We start from the raw sequence: 17,947 nt of genomic DNA on the forward strand, positions 1-17,947 counted from the left end.
GCGAGAACAGCCATAGTTTGTCGTAGTTCGATATAAAAACTCTTGCTGGACTCAAAGAAGGGAGGCTCGAAATAAACGAGAATTTCTGCCATTGATAGTAAAACGTAATGATCACGTGTAGACAGCTAGTGTGCATAAACATTAATATTCTAAAAAAAAAAAGACGTAAATATATGTCGTCGGATATATCCAATTTTTTTCAGTTACAAGAAAAGTATTAGCTTTTCTTTTACATACTCGATAATATTTGTTCTTTGTTTCATCTCTCTCTTTCTCTCTCTCACTCTCTCTATCTCACACTAACAGTTCCACATGTAATATGTACAGTAGTTCATGTAACGTGCAGTACACGCGCGCTCAGGGACGACACTTAGATTTTAAAAATATATAATTGTCATATATTTAATGTAAATATTATATATCATCATTGCGTTGTGTATTGTGTTGCTGCTGCTGTTGTTGTTATTGTTATTACTATTATCATTATTATCATTATTTTATAATTGTAGTTATAATTATTATCATTATCAATAGCGTAATAATAATTATTATTATTATCATTATTAGTTATATTTTATTTGTATATTATTAATATTATTATTATTATTATTATTATCATGGAGGGACAGCGCTTTGCTATGCCACAACACTGCAGAGCTGAACAAAGACTAAACGCGGAAGTTACCACGCTCTTTAATGGCACGAAAAAGTACAATTAATATTGCATTACTATGAGCTATGTCCTCATCTCATTTGAAAATTAAATAAGTATTCATTTTTTATCTTTCCACAAACGCGTCTAATTAAATGGTTTACAATTATGTATTAATTACTAATGATCCATGTGTCGTTTCATTATCCGCGTATTGCATTCTTTATACAAGTTATAAAGCAGAAATTTCTATCTTTTTATAAAGCTTAGAATTATAATTGCAAACGGAAAAAATGCGGATACCGGGTATTTTGTTGCGACGCAAAAAGTGACAATTATTATAATAGGAGCAGTATGAGTATTAGTAATAGCAGTAATAGCAGTAGCATTAGTGGTAGCGATAGTGTTAGTAGTAACAGTAGTAGTAGTAGTACTTGTAATAATAGTAAAAGTCACATAGTTATAGTAATAGTAGTAATAGCAATAATGGAAGGAATAGCAATAGTATTATTATTAGTAGTAATACTATTACTAGTAATAGCAGTATGTTAATAATAGCAATAGTTATAGTATTAGCAGCAGTAGTAGTAGTAGTAGTAGTAATAGTCGAATAGTAGAAACAGTATTAATCGTAACAATAGCAATAATAACGTAATAATATTGTTGATGAAGCTAACAAAAGATAAAGATTTGATTTTGTCTGCTTCGTTTTATTACACCTAATAAAATGTTAAAGTTTTGTATGTATGTGTGTGTTTGTTGTGTGATGAAAAACTGACGGTAATTGATTGAGGCAATTAATATATTATATTAAAATACATCAAAAAGAAAATTTTTACACGCGATATAATTCATCAATAGTACATGTTTGAAAATGTACATACAAATGTGGAAGATGAATAGTCTAACAATAACCAAAGAAAATCTTTTCACAATGAATTCTTGTCCGACGAATCGTTAATATTATATTTGACACGTTGACCATCATGGCAGTCAACGTCTAAAACAATATATATTTTTTAATTACTTCTTTTTATAGATGTCATAAATAATATTATTATCGGGGACGTACGTTATAAGAAAAAATAAACTAAACTAATAAAAAATAATGATTCGAAAGAAAAAACTCAGATTTATTTTCACTACTCGCGCGATTATTCGTTTGAAAATTTGTCATCAAAAATAAATAACATTTCTTGTAGCTTAATGCAAACGTATATTTGCGTTTAAATTAAATGTATTTAAGTAAACTGCTCTCTCTTTTTAGTACCTATTCAATCTCAGTTCTCGTTTCTCATGTTATATATGATGAAGTATATCCATTCATATTGTGTGAAAAAATATATTCATCATAATATAAATCGAGATTAAAAATGTAATCATGTAATTATAAAAAAAAGCTAAAGCTTGGGTAGATGACGAATAGTCAGAGTGTCGAATGATCAGAGAGCGTGATAACCTCTACCCACTTATTCTTAACTTTCGCAAGATTAATTACGTATTTGACAGTTAAAGCGATATCTATACCCGAATACCTTAATACTGTAATGAGCAACTGGATTTGAAGGTACCGTAAAGAGGTTGACGTTTCGGTGATCGACAGAGGTCAGTGAAGATCATCTTCATCGCTATCATTACCGTCTTTCGATCTAGCGGCACCTCCCTCACCGTCGCTAGAACCCGAATCACTTGCCGAGTCTTCGGACTGCCAGCCTGCTTGTTGTTGTTGAGTCGCTTGTTGTTGTACAGCGTGTTTCGAAACTTTGTGACGTTTACCAGCGCGTGAAGCAGTATCCGCGCCCGCGTTGTCTAGCATGGGTTGTAGAATCCTTCGACGAGCATTGATGAACCAGTTATTCACTTGTAGCAGCGTTAAATTCGTCTCGCTGGCAATTTGACGCTTTTCATCTTCGGTTGGGTAAGGATGCTGTGAATAAATATGCGTGTGTCGTAAGATTGTAATTGAATGTGTCAAGACTATACGGCTGTTCTGCACACAATGGTAAATTATCGGTACCAGGTACTTACTACTAAATGCTGAAAGAGCCACGTTCGCATAATGCTAGTAGCATGTTTAGGCAAAACACCACGCTTCTGACGTCCCTTTCTAGCGCTACTGTGATTACTTCTATGATTCCCAGCGTGATTCGAGGCCGCGTTGCTGGCACCTTCCTCCTCGTCCTCACTCGGTGCCGGAGAAGGCGAGCCTGCAACAGTAATGTCTAACCACGACCGATGTGTTTGATATACTCGTAATTTACAACGTGATATAATATAATATGGTGGCAATTTGATACGTTGAGAAAAATATAGTTTTTTCACGCGCGCGCACACATACATACATATATGTATATATTAATATACATATACATATATATTTATTTATTTATGCATATGTATATAGCGAAATAAAAGAGATACGTTATATTCCCTAACCAAAATACTTTTCATCATTAGCATTTCCGACATCCGCGTATTCCGCGTTTTCTCGTTCTCGCAACGCAACTAGTCCCCAGTATCCAGCCTCTTCCAAATATACTCTGTTGGAGATAGTTCGTAGATACTCGTTACTGTCATCTATAATAAATTTTAACCAGATTCGCTATAAAAAAGAGACGTAGAAGTTGTCGTCGAGAAATGTTGACTTATCCCAGGAAAAGAAAAGAGAAAAAAAAGATCCGACTGAAGGACAGAACATATCACGATTCGGCGAGAACGAACGACCGGATGAAGAGAGCGACTCGACAGCGACCCTCGCGGATCAGACTCACCTTGACCGACAAACATGTCGTTAACCGGGGTGCATCCGTGCGCCCCGATCTGCGAGAGAGGTGTGCTTCCGTGCACCGCGGACGGTGAGAGTGGATCGTCGTGATCTTGGCTAGCGGATTTGCCCGAGTTGCGCTGGATGGCGGAAGACGACGATCGGACCGGTTGATTATCCTGATTATCGCTCTCTTCTCGCGGATTCGCGCCGTCGTTCTCCACCAGTCCGGAGTCCCCTCGGCTCACTCTGAATCCGTTAGCTCCCGACTCAACATCATTGCCTGTAGATGACAGCACCTGGCAAATATATGTCTCAACTAGCCGTCAGAGAGCAGGGATGGGAATTCTGTAATCATCTCAAGAGATGTACGCTCGTGGAGATTGGAGATTTAATCGCGTAGATTTAAACGCGTTACTACGCATGTCTCTTATTTAGAGCCTATTTTTGACTGTATCAAGTCTTCAAATACTTGATCTGATAAAGAGAAATATTAAGAAGAAAAGAACAGCTATTGATGGTCGGCTAGATTCGACCGATCAGATTTCCGGTTAACATAGACTAATTAACCGTAGAAGAAGAAGTACGCTCGTGGCGTGGTACATCGAATCGGTTAATCGGCTAAGTCTCGCGAAGAGGCGAATTAATTTCCCTCGCCACTCCCGCGCGTACATCCCTTCGACTATAAGGATATCTACGTTGGTAAGGGGAGTAGACAGACCAGGGCGTATATCGGACAAACGTCTAACCTGCAACGGGCTGCTGCCATTGCTGCCACTCGACGGACCCATATCGTGCCCATGGTGGCTGTAGTCGCTGCGTAACAGATTCTCGCTCTGCATCTTGCCTTTCAGGCAAGTAATGTACCTGTTGCAAAAGTCCTTGCACAGCTCCTGCACCTTCTCCAATTCCAGAAGGTGGATACGCAGCACCTGTATCGCCTTGATCATCTGCAACGTCCGCGAGAGGAACGAGAGTTCCGGTTTTCATTAATGCTGATCGTCTTTTCGCACACGCTTCATTTGTTCCCCGAATGATTCTACTATACACGTGCATCGAAGAATATTAAAAACACCAGCGAATCCTGAAGTCAATAATAGAGAGGGAAGATTGGATTTCGGCAAAATTATTTAATATTTTTTCTCGGTATTATACTTACAATTAGTTTTTACTTCAAGCTCAACGATGAGGACGTGGTATCTTTACTTTTTTTAAATTGTTTATATTCTTTTACTTTTTTTAATTTTTTTTAAATTTGTAAGGACAGAATTTTTATAAACCCAATCTTTTTCAGGATCCGCCAGTGACGAAAAACAACTAAAAAGAAGAGGAAAAAAAGCATTTCCAGAATCTTACCAAACCGTCAATCTCGGGGTCATTGATCAGGAAGGGCTTTCGGTCTCTTTCTTGGTGCTGGACGAAAGCCTGTATATCCATGTTGAAGCTTTCGGACGTGGAGGTGTCCGAGCTCTGGGTCGCCTGTTCGCATCTTTCGAAGAGTAACGCCAGCAAGGGGAAGAGCGGATGCTTGTAAACGGCCCTCTTGTCAGCCTCGAACTGGGCCTGATCTTGATGAGTCGTATAGTCGGCGACCCCACTCGCAGGGTCCTGATCGTATCCAGGAGTCACCATCGCTAGCGCAACGGCGGTGTTACCCTCTTGCATCCTGTCGCACGTTTTCGCGGATTCGTCACTCTTCTAATCGACATCGATCTTGTCGTCGTCTCTCCTTTTAAGCGTGCTCTTACCTATCATTCCCCCTCGGCAATCTTCATTCTCGTTCCCTGACGTTTCCAGCGACTCGTTTATTTAAACGCGCGCTCGTCAAGTCCGCTTAATCTGAGACAATCTGACAGAAAAGGCACAATCGCGATAGAATTATCGAGTTTTTTTTCATTTTTACCATCATATATTAATTTGTTTCAATCGCAAGATTTTCTCAATGTTTCTAATCGCGATATCAAGCTCTGAGAAAAACAGAGGAGGAAAATTGAGAGAGAGAGAGAGAGAGAGAGAGAGAGAGAGAGAGAGAGAGAGAGAGAGAGAGAGAGAGAGAGAGGGAGAACGCGGAAGACAAAGATCAATAAAAAAAAAAGTAAACGATGAAGAGAAAAAAAATACCCCCCCTCCTCCTGCCGCGCCAATCGAACGATGCGGCACCGCATTTAAATGTCATCATTAGACAGCATCGGCGCCATCGGCGTTAGGGGTTTCATCGATTTCGAACGACATATCTCTTTCGACGTGAATAAATAAAGCCTCCAGAGGAGGGGAGGGGGACTAAACTTTCGGAAAATTGTATTTATATTTTTCTAACGAGCGAGATATTCCGAGAATTCGATGAAAAAAAAAAATCTTTATTAAAGAATATTTCTCTCGAAAGAGTGAGATCGTTATTCGGACTCGCCATTCTCTCTGCGAAGGACCGAGAGATAGACGCTCTCAATCTTATCGCAAGCTTATCGAAAGAAAGAAAAATAAAAAAAAGTAGATGACCGATTTCGATTCGCGAGAGAACGATGTGTCAAATGCGCCGAGGCTTTTCGGCGAGCATCGAACACGTGTCTATTCTCGCTCGTTCGGAGGAGACGCGGCGCCCCGGCACCGTGTTTACAACCCGTCGATCATCGACTGAGGCCTAACCTCTCCTCCGTCGAGTTGCGTAGATCGCGCGCAACTCGACGGCCCGCGCACAAGCGGGGCAAAAAAAAGTCATATAGTTAAAACACACGCCCTACGAATGTTACCCTCGCGCCTCCTCTCCTCGCCTCTCTCTTCCCAACCTGTCATTTCTCGTTCGATAACTAATAAGGATAATCTATCTCTCTCTTTCTCTCTCTCTCTCTCTTTTTCTTTCTCTCTGTCTCTCTTCTACGAAGAGAGAGAAGCCTGTAAACGATGCGTTTCTCGTAGCTGTGTATATTTATTGTTAGACGAAATCTCGAAAGAATCGACGCGTAGATTGCGAGAGAATGATTAAATGTCAAAAAGTTGTCAGCTGACAGTAGCTGTATTGAAATAAGTTATGTCAACCTGTATATTTAGTAAACAAGATCGCTCGAAAATTCTTTATCGATTCTCATACAAAAATGTCGAACGACACGAAGGCTGATTAAATCTGGAGCGACATTTTCAACATATATACATATATATATATATTCGTGTTTATACGCACGTTCCTAGAAATTCGAAAACAATTTTTCACGATAGACCCGGCGAGAGTTCCGATTCGAATAAAAATCATCTGAATTAAAGTACAACACCATAAGTATATTAGCAATGCACAATCTCGCGCGAGGAAGATGCTATCTTCTACTCTAATGATATATTTTTTTCGGACATAACTCGGTACAATTTTCGACCATCAACCAGATCCTAGGATCTCTTTCCAAGACTGTACGCATTTGTAGCCGCGCGATGATCCATGATCCCGGGAAAAGGCGCGAGACGAGGACGACGTCGCGTCGTCCTTGATCGACGATGGCGAGGATGGCGAGATGGCTCGCGTTCACGAGCGCGATTCGAAAATCCCGTGGAAAAAAATGGGCGTTCACTTCCCGCACGCGTAAAGGGGGTAGGAGTAGTAGACCAGACCGACTAGACCGACTAGATGGAAAAACGAACCAAGGACGAAACCTAACCTCGCGAGCGGAACGAGTGCGATTCGCCGACGAATGGACGAATCTGAAAGTTATTCGGCCGATTCGTCGTAAAGGCAGGATCGGTAAAATAACGCGCTCTTACCGTGAATCAGATCCGTGGGAAGATCCTCCGTCGACGAAGGCACCTTGAGCGCCTCGATACGCCCGCGCGCGCCTCACCTTGTTTTATTTTATCGCGACTTTACGATGCGATGCTGATATCGAACCGTCGTAGGAGTCGACAGCGACTCGAGTGAGGCACTAGGGGTCTCTCCTCCCGCCGTACACGTGCCCGGGGACGAGAGGATCCGTTCGCCTCGACTCCTCGCCGGTTCTGCACGCCGGCCTCTGTTTCACGTCCGCACTGTCTTCCCGAGTCTCGTGTTTACTACGCTCACTCTCTTCACGTACCCGATAAATTCGAGTAACCGGACATTTTTCAACGCGACCGTCCACCCCGTCCGCCTCCTTCCACCGTCTCGTCTTTTGTGACGTCACCGATTCAATACTTTTCGCGAAGGTTTCTCGCCGCCGCGGCGGCGGCGCTTTCGAGACTCGCCGCTCGCGCGACAGATGGCGCCACGAGTCCCGCGCGGCCGCGTCTAATCGCCGCCGCCGACGCGCATGCGCCGACTTTAAGCCGTGTCCGAGCCGTCCGAACTCTCTCTCCTCGTCACTGCGAATTATTTCAACGGTATATCTTTATAATTCCAATTTTATTTCATATATCTTTCATAGTTTTCTATACTTCTTTTCTATTTTATATACGTAACTATAGTAAGTAAAAGATACCTGTGATAAAGAAAAACTGTATATCAATAAGAACTTTTCATGGTAGAGACTTCATCATATATATATGTTTCGTGGATTTCGAACAATAGGGTTAGATGTTAGATTATTGTCAAGTATACAGATTTCAATTGTCATTTAAACAGGTATGTGTAGAATAAATAATAAGATAGCGTTTTACAGAAATATCAAAGCTATAAATAATGATTTTCTTGTCTTTCTCTCTACAAAATATTAATAAATCGCTCAAAATATAAAAATAATATATTATCCGTTATATTTAAAATTTTTGAGAGAGAAGAAAATAAATATATAAAAGAAAGATATTATTTTTATCATTATTAAAGCGCAAAATTATCATGAATGTTAATATTATATTATTATTATGAATAAAGAAAGCAAATCTATTTGCTGTAATTTTGCGTGTTATCAAATCACCGCGGCTATCAAACATGGTTATACAAAAAAAAAAACGACATGAAAGCGATATTTTTTTTCAATAACGTGAAATATATAAGCTGAAAAAATTCGATTTATATATACTTAAGATTTATCTTTCTTAAAACAAAAGGAGAAAAATTTATATTTTTTTCTTTCATACAGGTATTTTTTCACACAATTATCTGACGTACGATATAATTCATCGATCGTCTCGAGTTTCGCAGAGATGCTGAAGATGTAGCCACTTTGACTATTAAAGCGCCGCTATTCTTCGATAGCGATCGATCGCATTCTCGCCCCGCAGTTTCGACCAGCTAGGATTTCAACTGACGATTAAGTTACTCAAGAGAAGAAGGTCACTTTGAAAAATGTATACACACTTCCATTATATAAATCGTTTCGCCGATTAGAATCTTCGCTTTACTTATTCATCGAACTCACGCAAGAAGTATTTTTCTTTATCATTTCTATTACAAGATATTTATATCGATATACGTATCAAACAATAATTTTAAATTTAGATTCTGTACTTTATAAATATAGTATGTATTATATCTTTGGATGGATGAAATCGATTCGCGGTATTATAAAAATATAAAATCATCGCTCTACTACTTAGAAATACTATCGAAAGAAGAGCTATTTCTCGGCGCTTCCCTCACCTGTTTCGATGAGTAATTACGAGTAATGGTTATCTTATCGCTTTAACTTCGTTATCGTACGTAAAGTCGCGTTGATACGGCCGGGTCAATTTCAGTTGACGTCGTTTAAAGAGAGAATTTACAGTTGTTATATCCTTCCTCCGTAAGGATGGATCTCCGAATATCGATTTTTTTGCTCGCGCTATTCCTTCTAGCAAAGTGCGAAAATGTTACGAAAGACGCGATTACAGATTCGAACGAGATTAACGTCGAAAATACTACGCCGAAACCAGCAATCTTATGCAACGTGTGCACTTGTACAGGTAGTCGAAACTCTCTCGTTATTCGAAACTTTTCATCCGGCGTTTATCAAAATTATATTCCATTATGCGCTTCAAGTGATGGATGAAGCTTGTTTCAAATTGTCTGACGATGTTAAAAAATTAATAATTATAATTAAGGTAAAATATGATACGTGTGTTTAGATAGCTACGTAAACTGCAGTGGCCGAGGTTTGGAAAATCACTTTGAGGATACGCAGTGGTTGAACGTAACGGCTAAAGAGATTTCCTTCGAGCACAATCGCTTGGTACACGTCACGCCTTTTCCGAAGATAATCGTCGAGAAGATAATTCTGCGAAAAAATCAGATCAGCACGATCGATCGTCGCGCTTTTAAGGAGCTCGTTAATCTCATCGAACTGGATCTGAGTAGTAATCAGCTCACGTCGGAACGGCTAGGACCGCATATTTTCGAGGTATTTTCGAGAGATTGTATATCGTAAATTAATAATATTAATACCGTCCCGGGAAGAGACAAACGTAAATTTTCCTCTGATTGTGATTCATCGATTAGTAAGAAACGCCTTTAAGAACTCTCAATTTTAATCGTAAATTCTTTGTTCACACATGATTAATTTTATCGCTCTAAATAACAGTGAAATTCTTTTCCTTTTTTTTCCGATAACATTTTAAAAATATGCCGTCAGTCATAAATAATTTATTTAGTCAAAAGTAATAAGCTTGAAGCTTTTTTCGTATTCGACTTGAACTGATAAAGTAAATTCACGAGACCTTCATGAATATACAAAAAATTTTAGACGCTTTAGATTTAAAATAATAGCTAATAGGTTTAGATTTTTAAAATTGATATAGATATAGCAGATTATTTGATATAAAATTATTATATATATATAACAAAAATTATTATTTATACATAACAATAAATTTATTTTGAACTCTTAAAATTAAATATATTTATAATTTTGGTGAAATTTTCTATAAAAATATAAGGCCGTTAAATGTTGTGACTATATTTATTCTTGTATATGGATTATTTAATCATTTTATCAGATAAATTGCATTGATCTTCGTACGTTAAATATTTGCGCGAGACTCATCTTGCCTCTTCTTCTTCAATCACTTATTTTTTATCTTTGTTTCTTTGTGTCCGTCTATTCTGTATGAGATTATTATATTATTTCCGTTTTAGGGCCAGTTCTCGCCGGAAGCGTACGAGCCTTTACCGTTGAAAATATTGAACCTGTCTAATAACATACTCTATTGGCTACATCAGAGTATATTTGAGCACATCTCCAGTATCGAGGTGTTGAATCTTTCCGGAAATCCTTTTGGCGTATTCGATTATCGTACATCGATAGCTATCAGTAGCTTGTCGTACTTGCAAGAATTAGACATCAATTATTGCCAGCTGAAAGAACTATCAAATCTTCAGTTCCATAACGCTAAGTAAGAAATTCTATAAAATCAGTGTCTTTAAAATTGAATATTCCTCAAGATTTTACTGTTTCCTTTTTCTCGTAGATATTTGAAGAAACTGAACTTGGCCGGCAACAAGCTCACAGTTTTGCCCAGACCGTTAGAGGAAGCCGGAGCCTTGGAGTACTTAAATTTGGATGGCAATCCGATACGCGTTATCAATGGCGCGAACGCCTTTCCTAATTTGACGAAACTGCGGGAGCTCAGTCTGTGCGACATGCCAAGTTTAACGACGATTGGAAATGGCGGCTTATCGGCGTTAATCGGCCTGGAGGATCTCCGCGTGCGAAACTGCAAGAAGTTGGAAGTGATCGAGGAATACGCGATCGCGGACACGGTATATCGAACATAATTGGTCGAAAGGAGCTTTTCGACGATATATGCGACAGATTAATAAAACGAGGATTATCCGCGATTATTTCGTAGACCGCCAGGGGGATAGTGTGGCCGTCGTTGAAGAAACTGGATCTATCATCTAACGCGATACGATACTTGCCGTCGTTACTCCTTGACAGATGGGACAGACTCGAGGAATTGCATCTGATGCACAATCGTTGGACCTGCGATTGTCAAAATCAATATCTGGTAAGTCTCGACATGGAAACGCGAAAAAATCTTTCTAAAAAGACACACGCCAAGTACATGAAAAAAAAAAGCATTTAAACCTGTATATGCAAGCGATAGAAAGTTATCTAAAAAAATAAGCATTTATTAAAGATTATTCAGAAACACAAATGCGATTAATACCAAGTATTACTTGATCGTATATGATAATAAATTTATAATTGACTTAAAGCAATCGTGAAAAAAAGTCGACAAGGGAAGATAAGTATCTTTATCGTTGCTGCGGATGACAAACTATATAATTTTTCACTAATTAAATCGAATGCGGCGACTAATGCAAGTCTTTCGCATACTTAGATCGGAACCATATTGCCGGAATACGCGGCGAAGAAAAAGACGACGGCCGAAGTCGAAGAGCTCACCTGTTCCGCGCCGCCGGAACACGCTGGTAAGAGCTTAACGTCCCTGGCCGAACGACATCTACGCTGCTTGGATCTGTACGACGCGCGACCGGAGAAGGACGCCGCGATACTCGTAGGGATGCTAATTGGTCTGCTCATCGCGATTCCAGTCGGCATGGCGCTCTTCGCCTTCTGGCGACGTGGCTTCTTCTTCTGCGGCTCGCAGGGTCCCGCCAGCTTCTCCCGCGCCTTTTACAAGCGCGCGTCCAACGACGATGACATTTGATAAGTCCACGTATTCTTTAGCACAGTTAAGTAGATGAGAGCTCTACTATATTTTTTCAATATTATGAGACAATTTGCATTCAAACAGCGGCGAAATTCGTAGTACATATGACACATTTAATGACATATCTAGTCTAACAACATAGTTTTTTCAAATATGTTTTGTATTTCATTAAGCTATAAATCTCTCAATCATTGTCGAGAGAGCAAATATTAAGTATATATAGATATATTTTCCGTTCTAATGAGCGCATTACTGGAACGCGTGGAGTTTATTACGGCTTTGTGTAATAAACAATCTGAAAATCAATGTCGCTCTTTTCCGTCTAACGAGTCCCCGGAGGATCCACGGAGAGCCAGGCAGAAGGCCGCGTCTCGAGCCTCCGTCGAAACTCCGGACACGATGGATTTTCGGCTTTACAAGCGAGCCAGCCGGAGGGCGGCTCTGCCACAGTAGTACAGTATACGCAGGGTGAAAGGCGGAAGGGTGAGGAAGAGAGGGGTAGGGGGGCAACGGGATGAGGGCGAGGTGACGCGACGCCGAGCGGACGGATGGACACGCGCCGGTAACGCAATTACCGCGACGTTAATTTACTCAATAATCGCAGGAGCAACCCCGTCTAAATGTCGACACGCGTCCCTCGACCCTAATCATACCCCGGCTCTCGGTCGTCGTCGCGATAGCACAACGTTGTGTTGGAGGAAGATTCGGAGAGAGATTCCCGATCGAGATTAACGCGACCGCTAAAGTATAAAGGTGCTCTTCTGTTTTTTCTCATTCCTCTTTCCTTCTTTTCTTTTTGCATATTTTTTTAAATATTTTCACGCTATCGTCGCGTTCGAAAGAGCGAATATGTTTATTGTTCAGGCAATAATTGAATAGAATGTGTATCATGTGTATGACATTATTGTTCTCTATTAAACTCGCATTGCTCGTACGTGGTTGTTTATCGTCTCTACCAGGAAATGACATAGGCTGCACGCGCGCGTACCGCCATTTAGAAAGAGCGCGTCGTATATACATGATCCGATAAGTAATTTAATTCCGCGCATCTCTCTCTCCCTCTCTCTCTCTCTCTCTCTCTCTCTCTCTCTCTCTCTCTCTCTCTCTCTCTCTGCTTCCGTTCTCCCGCTTATCCAAGATACGATATCGATATCGACCGAAGGATTTGGCCATGTTCGACGATGCGAGATGCACGATAACGAGACAACGTCGGAGAGAGATTCGAGGCTGCATTTTACCCAACATTTTCACCAACCGAGGACGAGTAAAAAAAAAGCCAAACACTCTCGAGATCGGGGAACTTTGTCTACCGTATTATGTACAAAAAGACGGAAACAGATATCGTTTTCGACATGCATACGTCGCGTCGCGAAACGTACAACGAACGGCCGCCCCGTCGGAGAGGCGAGTGGATGGTTTTCGGGGAACGTATACTCTCTTACCCGTACTCTTGCATTATTATCTACGTGTTGGGACGAATGATAGAATGGAGAGAGGATCGCACAGGATATACAGAACGATCCGTACCGTACCTCCTCCTCCTACTCTTCCTCCTCCGCCGTAGTCTCTTCCCGTCGTCGCGGGGACGTATAACGTCGGATTTATGAATATCCGGAGCTACCGTATCCATGGAAACGCTCGGCCAAGTCCCGCCCCGGGAGTAGCGCGGAGCCAACCCGGAGCGATGACGAGCGTCGCGACGCCGGCCAATGCGGGGACGCCAGGCCTCGGATAGACTTGAAGCCTTCAACCCTCTTCCTCGGCGGGAGGGACGGGAGGGGCGATGATCGCGCACAGGGGGTTGAAATCGCACCGCGAGCGCGAGCGCACCGATACGCGACCCTTAACGTTGTCGGCGAACGACAGTGAACGAGCTGGTGAGTCTCTCGCGATTCGCGCTTTGATCCTACGGCGATCAATTCGACCTCGGGATGTTCGCGAGATGAACGCCGCCTAAATTATACATCCAAGTGGGCTTAGGGGTGCGCGCGTGCATTGTGCCGATGTGCACGGAAGGAGAGTGACTGGTTTCACAGAAAAGTGTGACACATTCCTCTTCGTGTATCATTTCCACCGCAAATTTCTTTAGACCGATTCCGGTGATAGATGCGAGAGACGAGAAGGGGGATTCGAGGGGTCGCGCATCGTCTCTTAATGGCCTTACTTTGAAGTGGCGTGAAGATTTCGCTTTAATTACAAAATTACAAGATTACCGCGACCGAATAATCTAGTTCTCGCCAGAATTACAGGGCGTCAAGAGACGAGGATGTAACCGCGAGACATCCGCCCTAATCGCGTACAGAGTTGCGTACAGAGCACGAGAAAGGGAAGATGCAGTCTTCCACCTGTCAGCAGCAACAAGCACAACCAGGTCAGAACGGAACCTCCGCTAGCAGGACGTCGTTTCTCATCGAGGATATCCTTAGTCGCGGCACCGTCACCCCCCATCATCCGCATCATCATCAGTTGCACCATCAGCATCACCTGACGTCCACCTCCGTGCACGGGCAGCATCATCAGTATCAGCAATTCACCAGTTTGCTACCCGGTTATCCCGCAGCACCGCCCGCCACGGCGGCCTTCCTTTTGCCGTTCTTCGGTAGCGCCGGCATGGGAGTCGGCGTGGTACCGGGGGTCGGAGAGCTAGCGGCCTTGAAGCACTGTCGGCGACGAAAGGCCCGAACCGTGAGTACTTTCTTCATTGATCTCCAACACTCTTCGCAGATCGATCTTTTCGAAAATATGCAAATTCAAAACGCAAACTCTACTTAAACAAACTCTCTTAAATTGATCCAACAATTGAGTCGGCTGATGATGTGTGAATCGAGGCTATATAAATTGATGACTTTATGTGATTTATTTTGCAACTTGTCTCTTTCTCTTTCTTTCAATTGCGTCAAGATAAGAAACAAGAGTTTGGTTCCCTAAAATTTCAGGTGTTCAGCGACCAACAACTGGCAGGTTTGGAAGCCAGATTCGAGGTGCAGAGATACCTGAGCACGCCCGAGAGGGTAGAGCTCGCGGCTGCGTTACATCTGTCCGAGACTCAGGTGAAAACGTGGTTCCAGAATCGACGGATGAAACATAAGAAGCAGTTGAGGAAGCAGAACATAAGTAGCGGGAGCAATTCCAATTCGGGTCAACAATCTCTATCCGTTACATCGCCCGCTGGTAAGTTACATCCATTTCTTTTCATCCATTTCTTGACATCCGATCAAGCTTTGCGAAAACGCTGTTATTCGACTCGAATTTGCGGGGCGGTAAAAATTTTAGAATCAGAAAATGTTATAATCAGAATCGGATAATAAAATTAATTAACGAAAATACAGCGATTACATCGCTTGTACAAGCGCGACTCCGCCGAACTAAATGTAAGTCGATACAGATTCAAACTTATGAAACGATAATGACTTAACAGACGTCGCGATCATCGGTATCTGCGGAAATTTCGCAACGCGGAATTTAATCATTAAATTAAATCTACGCGTATTGACCTTTCGATAAACAGCTGCGAGCAGTATACATATATATTCCCGCGCCGCAGATTAATTGACTTGGATTAATGACACTGTGTCCTAGATAAGCGAATTCATGAATGGCTGCACTGTCTATGATAAAAAATTATATCATATAAAAATATGTGTATGCATATTATTATACGCTTATATGTCACTTTTACAAATTCCACTACGACATTCATGTAAAACGCACACGTAATCCTCGAAATATCGTAATATCGTAATGGATATTCGGTATACGTAGTAATAGCGATAGTAATAGTAGCCATATATACGGCGGAAGGGAAAAGAGGGAGAGGACAATATATATATATATATATATATATATATATATAGCTCGAAATGTTAAACAAACTACGGATCGAGTCGATACGCAGACGCGGCAGCATCCGGGGATTAATAGACCGTAGTTATCGGTTAATCTGGTCCCGGGGACCAGCCGCGCGTTATAACGCTCGGTTGTCGTTAAATACTTCCCCGTTGTCACGCTAATGGGGCGGATATCTGCATATAACGCAACCAAAATACCGCTGACAATAAATTACGCAAGTTCTAGCTTAACTAGCCAGACCGTAACCGTGGTTACGTCGCGAGGAACTATAATCATTAACCGTATATCTGCGTAATAATGCGTGTCGCATTCCGGGGATATTATCGTAATCGCTCGTCCGGCATGACGTCCACGCAAATGTTACAAACTCGCGGAGGAGAGTTCGCCGAGAGTTGGGCTTGTGGCAATTTTATATGTATATGCGTATACATATACCTATATCCCGCGGAATAGGAAGCGAAATATTTATATATATTTAGTTTCCTTCTTTTTATAAAATATATTGTTTCTTGTTTCCCTCTTTATAGCGTATTGGGCGGATGCGCTGAGACTACTTTGGAATATAAAAGTGATCGTTTAACGAGACCGCGCGCGAGACACCATTTTGAGCGATTTAAATAGTTTGACCCGCGCTTATGTAGCATTCTACGCGCTATATAAAGCTGTTCGTCTCGGTAAAGCAGTGGTATCAACGCAGAGTACTAAGGGGGATGGGCTAACCGAGTTACATAGACGTCTCCTTGGTAGCGACCAAGAAGGAGAGATATCGTGAGGTAGAGGGGTGGTGTGGAAGCGCACGTAGAGAAGACCGCCTCGGCGTCTTTAGACTCGGCCGGGGCGATGTAAGGAACCCCGGAGAAAGATTCGTTCCCTCCTTCGGCGACGTTCTCTCCTTCGCGTCTCTCTTCCCGTCTCGTTCCGCTTCCTACATCCCCGTCTTGGAGAAAATTGCTCAATTACCCGCTAAGTGCTCGGTCAGATCTCTATATATTCTCGATTGTTCGCCGTTAAGGGCTATCGGTAGGCCGTAATAGATGATGACGTAAGCGCGGATCTGATTTTCATTCAAATTCGGGAGAACAAGAACGATTATTATATGTATTGATATTATTATATTTATTATATGTATTATATGTATTATATGTTAATATTACATGAACCTCTCTTTTTCTCGGGTCTGCGAACGAATAAGGGTCTTGATATCATATGTGATGATGATTTGTGTCGACAGAACGGCCCGTAGATTTTTCGCTGAGCGGCGGACGCGAGTCGCGCGCGAGCAGCGACGCGCCCGCGGATTCCGACGACGAGGACGACGACGAGATCGACGTGCTGGGCGACGAGACGCCGTCGCCGACCCCGACGCCGACGGCGACGCCGGCCCCGACCCCGACGTCGACCCCGACGTCGACGCGAAGCGGCGCTCCGTCCAGACGCTCCGGCACGTCGCCGCCGCCGCCGCCGAGGACCCATCACGGAGTGGCGATTCTTCCGCAGCATCCTCACCCGCATCCGCACCTGATCGGCCTCCATCATCAGCCGCATCATCAACAGCACGGCAACAGCCAGCATTCCGCCCAACGTCCGACGCATCGCTGAGATACGACGTTCGACATCTCGAGACATCATTCTCGCTCGTTTTTCTGACCCGGAATCACGGCACAACATATGAGAGAAGGAAAAGAGATAATCCTCGCACGTTCGAGATAGCGTTTCGAATATATCGAGCGGATTTATCTCGAAAATTTCAGAGCTAAAGCTTCCAAAGCCGCGTAACACGGAGAACATCGTGGAATTTTGCAGAGCATCGTCTCTCCGGATCGAGAGAGAGAGAAAAAAGAAAGCAACGTCTTATGTCCTCCAAAGGTATTTATATACGGTCATTGAAACGATTGACGCAAATTCGATGGAATCGGAATCGTCGCCGGAAACTGGAACTGGAGTTTTGTCCCCGGTGTTTTCCCGAAATCTACTTTTTATATAGCTAAAACACGGTATAAAAAGAAATACGGTATCTGGTCTGTTGTTACCTTTTATAGTCAAGTGTATAAAAAATAGGCCGTGGTTTTCGTTGAGAATTAAACTATCATACTCTAACGCGATATGTGTGTGTACGTTCGTTTTTCCTCGATCGTTTC

At 42.1% G+C, this 17,947-nt stretch overlaps 3 protein-coding genes across 3 annotated transcripts; 2 read left to right on the forward strand and 1 right to left on the reverse strand.

Annotated features, from left to right (window-relative positions):
* Positions 1-1,481: 1,481 nt before the first annotated feature.
* On the reverse strand, positions 1,482-7,526 carry LOC145938989 (homeobox protein PKNOX2). The gene is made up of 7 exons (XM_083042973.1): positions 7,161-7,526; positions 5,165-5,265; positions 4,773-5,082; positions 4,166-4,366; positions 3,424-3,715; positions 2,681-2,874; positions 1,482-2,579 (listed from the first exon to the last, which is right to left on the reverse strand). Exons 3-7 carry the CDS (start codon positions 5,079-5,081, stop codon positions 2,259-2,261), a joined length of 1,317 nt encoding a protein of 438 aa, XP_082899099.1. The 5' UTR covers position 5,082; positions 5,165-5,265; positions 7,161-7,526; the 3' UTR covers positions 1,482-2,258.
* Positions 7,527-9,016: 1,490 nt separating this feature from the next.
* LOC145938988 (tsukushi) lies at positions 9,017-12,266 on the forward strand. The gene is made up of 6 exons (XM_083042972.1): positions 9,017-9,251; positions 9,414-9,685; positions 10,420-10,676; positions 10,752-11,043; positions 11,133-11,291; positions 11,628-12,266. The coding sequence occupies exons 1-6, from the start codon at positions 9,098-9,100 to the stop codon at positions 11,955-11,957; spliced, it is 1,464 nt and encodes a 487-aa protein (XP_082899098.1). The 5' UTR covers positions 9,017-9,097; the 3' UTR covers positions 11,958-12,266.
* Positions 12,267-12,412: 146 nt separating this feature from the next.
* Bsh (brain-specific homeobox) lies at positions 12,413-17,547 on the forward strand. The gene is made up of 3 exons (XM_083042974.1): positions 12,413-14,645; positions 14,897-15,131; positions 17,041-17,547. The coding sequence occupies exons 1-3, from the start codon at positions 14,292-14,294 to the stop codon at positions 17,406-17,408; spliced, it is 957 nt and encodes a 318-aa protein (XP_082899100.1). The 5' UTR covers positions 12,413-14,291; the 3' UTR covers positions 17,409-17,547.
* Positions 17,548-17,947: the final 400 nt, after the last annotated feature.

Source organism: Prenolepis imparis, unplaced genomic scaffold (assembly GCF_030444845.1).
Source record: "Prenolepis imparis isolate NDT839.2.m4 unplaced genomic scaffold, iyPreImpa1.0 SCAF_7, whole genome shotgun sequence".
Taxonomy (NCBI): Eukaryota; Metazoa; Arthropoda; class Insecta; order Hymenoptera; family Formicidae; genus Prenolepis; species Prenolepis imparis.